The 4351-nt window shown below is 36.1% G+C and overlaps 1 protein-coding gene across 2 annotated transcripts in view; it reads left to right on the top strand.

The window, feature by feature from the left end:
• The first annotated feature begins 750 nt into the window (after nucleotides 1-750).
• Nucleotides 751-4351, top strand: part of MOB4 (MOB family member 4, phocein) — a 6559-nt gene continuing 2958 nt past the window's right edge. The window contains exons 1-4 of one of the 2 annotated variants that reach the window (XM_010285069.1): nucleotides 751-810; nucleotides 1329-1414; nucleotides 2995-3037; nucleotides 3295-3381. In XM_010285069.1, the coding sequence (XP_010283371.1) occupies nucleotides 784-810; nucleotides 1329-1414; nucleotides 2995-3037; nucleotides 3295-3381 (243 nt within the window). In that variant the 5' untranslated portion in view covers nucleotides 751-783. Of the gene's footprint in view, nucleotides 811-1328; nucleotides 1430-2994; nucleotides 3038-3294; nucleotides 3382-4351 lie in introns of both variants that reach the window. The other variant, XM_010285068.1, reaches the window with a different exon arrangement.

Here is a 4351-nt window from a genome sequence, read left to right as displayed (position 1 = left end):
TGTGCAATATCTCAGGATAATAAGAGGGAGTAGCACTAAATTTTAGATGTGAGAAATGCATCATAAGAAAATGTGTATGCCTGGACTATCATAGTTGCACCAGATGTGAATTGCTGCAGAACAATGCAGTACACCTGGATCTGAGGTGAAACATCAGGAGGGTTTTATCATTAACAATATTAAATGCCATGGGTTAGCAGAGCTGATAACTGTCCAGTTATGCAGCATACTGAACATACCAAGAGAATGTAGTACCAAGTTAGGCCAACACTGAGTTACAGGATCTCAGCTTAGAGAAGATGTTTTCAGTGGTGTGTTACTACTAGAATATACTGGAATTTTTAGTTTAATAATGATCGTATAATGCTACTTTCTACAGATCGCTTTTCTTCACCATTCTTACATGGCCTAACCTGTAAAATGGGCACTGTATGCAAATACTTCATTTTAAAAATACAGGCTATATAGGTGTTAGAGCAAGACGTGGGGGGAAGCAATGTTTATAGTATGGAGAGTCATACAGAACTTTCACATCAAAATGTTCCACTATTGTGACATTAGGAGTGTAAGTCCAATTTCATCCTACTTTTGCCAAGATCGTGTGCTGCTTCTGTTAAGATGTAGCTTCCTGGAATTGTATAAACTACTTCTACCTTTATTTTCCTGCATGTTCAAGCTTATTGTAGGTTGTGTGCTTTTCTTCCTCCCCTTCTATTTTTGTTGATTTGGTTTAAACTTTTTTAACAGGATTTTTACAATTGGCCTGATGAATCCTTTGAAGAAATGGATAGTACATTAGCTGTTCAGCAGGTATTCTTACCTATGTGAAATGTTAATAAGTTCAGTTTCCCAAGTTTTGTATTTTGGTAAAAAGCAGGGAAGAGAGCATGCCATTTATCTGCTTAGAATATCGCTGCACAGGAATACATTTCTTAAGCACCCTACATATATTAAAAACATTGTAGTTATTAATTGTGTATGCAGAAATAACTAGAATTCCCATGTCTGGTTTAAACAAATCAAACAGATTTAAGAAAATGGTGGGGTTTCCTGTGGGGTTCTTTTGTTTTGAGAAGGATGTTGTAAAAAAGCGGTAAAATTTACCCATTCTTTTACCTTTTCTAATTGAGGAAAGGCAATTTTCAGATCTGGCATTTTGGTATACCAATTTTCTTACCATGCCCATCTGCTCTTTAACTTTTTAGTCCATCAGTCACTTCCTAAGTAAAGAGAAAAAGTAAGTTCCTCAAAGATGTAATGTCCTAAACATACTGTCTTACTACAATGACAAGAAGACCTAGATTTTTTTTTTTTTCCTCCCCTCCTAGTATATTCAGCAAAACATTAGGGCAGACTGTTCCAACATTGATAAGATCCTTGAACCTCCTGAAGGCCAGGATGAAGGTGTATGGAAGTATGAACATTTAAGGTAAGAATCCATCTTTTGTCAACATAGTGTCCTAGTTCTAAGTTTTGTTCATTATTAGTGAATCTTTTTGAATAGGACAGATCAAAAGGGACTTAAATTAAATGTGGTATTTCTACTATGAAATATTTTTATATTTTGGTATTATTTTCTGAATTCCTTTTTCTTTCTAAAAGTTTATGATGTGCTCTGATCTAGTGTTTTTCATGTTTTTTAGGAAAATGTTTGTACCTCACTTCAGAAGTTGTACTAGAATGTTTTCAATATGAAAATACAGTCATGAATTTCCATAGCACTTTCTCCTAGTATCATCAGTTCTTCACCGCCACTAATTAGGAATGTGATTTCCAGATGCTCCCAGTGCTTTTTCTGGAACTTGCAGGAAAATAGGCTTTTGCTGGGAAAGCAAGAGTACCTACGTCTTAAAGTTCTTTTTCAAGTTGCAAGGAAACTTAAAACTTTTTGTCCTTCTCTCAGCTTGTTTTATGCAGTATAAAAAATATGTTCAGGCTAGGCAGTTTGTGCCTGAAGGTATTTTTCAGTTGTAGTGTAGGTTTACACCCTGTGGCTACGTATGTATTAGTCCTTTTTTCCTGGCATTACTTTAGTATCCTTGTGCCCTGTTTTTTTTTTTCCCTTATAAGTGTATCTTCTAACTTTATCAAATACACTTTCAGGAATAAGAATAGTTCTAAGCTACTCCTAGATTTATGTGTCCTAACTTTTTGCCTCCTGTTTTATTTTTCTCTCCTGTGGTCTGGAATAGTTCCAATAGATGCAGGGAATCCTCAAGAGAGGAAAAAGTGTACACATACAGTTGCAAAAGACACATTTTAAGAATTTCCTGTCCTTTCACATGCACTGAAAATCACCGTAGATTCACAGAAGTGACTCGTCACTAAATACTTGTCACTTCTGGAAAATTTCTTCAGATTTTTCTAGTAGGAGGGGTGAATTCTCTCAAGTTAAAGAATACACTTTCAGGTTCATTCTAGTGAAAGCAGTATTTCTACAAGTCCCACTCTGTTAATGATCTGTGGTGGGACTTTAGTCGCTTAAGTGATCTGGAGGGAGAGTATTTTAGAAGGATGGAATGATCCAGCTATATGAATTTAAAACTTACACGCTTAAGAAATTATTTTTCTTGAAGTTTGTTGTTTTTTTTTTTTTTTTTAATCTGCATTTGTGAAATAGCATAATGAAGTTGGTATCTTAGACACTTCCACTAAATTATTTAAGGTCAGCTTCTACTGTCAGGTAAGAATTTAAAAATATAATTGTTTAGCTGAGTAAAAAATATATGCTGGTGTGAATTCTGTTTCTTTCAACTTTTAGTCCTTTTATTAATTCCTAGCCTATTGCCTTTTAGGTGTGACATCAGCTGAAATTATTTGGTGGTATTCTTTTAAGTATGATTTTTTTCATGTTCTGCATTATTTTTACCACTTTACAAGATTCATTTCCAAAAATGTTAAGAGAGATCTGTGAAGAATCTTGTTTTGTATTAGATACTTCTAGTGGGAAAACAAATTGTTGATTTTGATGCTGCTGTGTTCAAATTTTTTTAGACAATTCTGCCTTGAGCTCAATGGACTAGCTGTCAAGCTTCAGGTAATTCTTTTCTTGATATTTTTATATTGTATCAGGGAGGAGACTTTTTTTTTATTGTAAGATACAGAGTTTTCTTCTTCTAAATTTATACACATAGACTTAAGCAGTGGTTTGAAGTAAGACTTTTTTAGGGTTTTAAAGACTTCTGGCAAATAAATAACCCTTTTTGGTGAGGGCCAGGGCAGGGAAGTGATTTGTAAAGATCAGCTCATTTTTCCTGTTGGATGGTTTTCATAACTGAACAATTGTTTTAACAGAGTGAATGTCACCCAGACACATGTACTCAGATGACAGCAACGGAACAATGGATTTTTCTTTGCGCAGCTCATAAAACTCCCAAAGAGGTATGGATGTAGGATTTTCTTTCACAGTTCATCTGTTCATGGGGAGACCATTATAGCTGGTGTCTTAGCCAAAATGGGAGCTTATGTAGGCTAAGAATATCACTTTGGGTTTCCTGCTTTCCCATTCTGTAGTTTACAAAAGGATGGGATAAGGTAGGAAGGAGCTGCTTTTTACCACAGTATTGGAGATTTTGCACATTCCCCTCTTTTATCTCTTAATTTGTGTTGAGACAGCCTGAAACGCAATGGAAAAAGGTCTTTGTTCAATGGAAAGCAGAGTACATGCTGAGAATAGGCTGTCCTTCAAACTTCGGCCTCAATCCATAGCACTAGGCATACAAGCCTGGCACTCTGAAAGTGACTGCATGTGCCCATTCTCAGGGAAGCTACTCCTAAAAGATAATAGAGTCATAAAAATACTTCATGTCAAGCAGGTCATCAGCATGGCAGCAGCTTGTCTACCTGAGTGCTCAATTACTTCAGACTTTGTTCCGATCTCCTGTTGAACAGCTTGATGCACTTTATTTTTTTCCTTCAGAAGGTCTTTCTCTGTTGCTACTGGTTATGACAGTAGTGCAGGTCTGTTGTATTTATCTTTGTATTTCACTTTCCAGAATAAGGTATTGGTTCTTCTTAACCTTATCCTTTTTGTCCTGTAAGCTTTTTTGTTTGCGTGTGTGTTTGTTGTAATTTCCTGAGATGCCTTGATTTGTCTCTGAGGGCCAACTTCTTTCCCACTCCCTCTTTTAACCCTCGTCACCACTCAGTATATTGGCATGCAGTAAGTTTGTTTTATTCAGCTAGACTGGAGAACTTCAGGCTGCTTTTTAATCTCTGAACACGGACCATTCATCTACTCTTTTCCATGTCCAAATAGCAGTCAGTTAATGGTCAGATAGTGGGTGATGCAACCTTGAACTGCTGACTAAAACATGCAGCTGAGAAGTCTTCATCTTGAAATCGGGAAATG

Source organism: Phaethon lepturus, unplaced genomic scaffold (assembly GCF_000687285.1).
Source record: "Phaethon lepturus isolate BGI_N335 unplaced genomic scaffold, ASM68728v1 scaffold32814, whole genome shotgun sequence".
Classification (NCBI taxonomy): domain Eukaryota; kingdom Metazoa; phylum Chordata; class Aves; order Phaethontiformes; family Phaethontidae; genus Phaethon; species Phaethon lepturus.
This window is presented reverse-complemented; position numbering and strand designations above follow the sequence as displayed.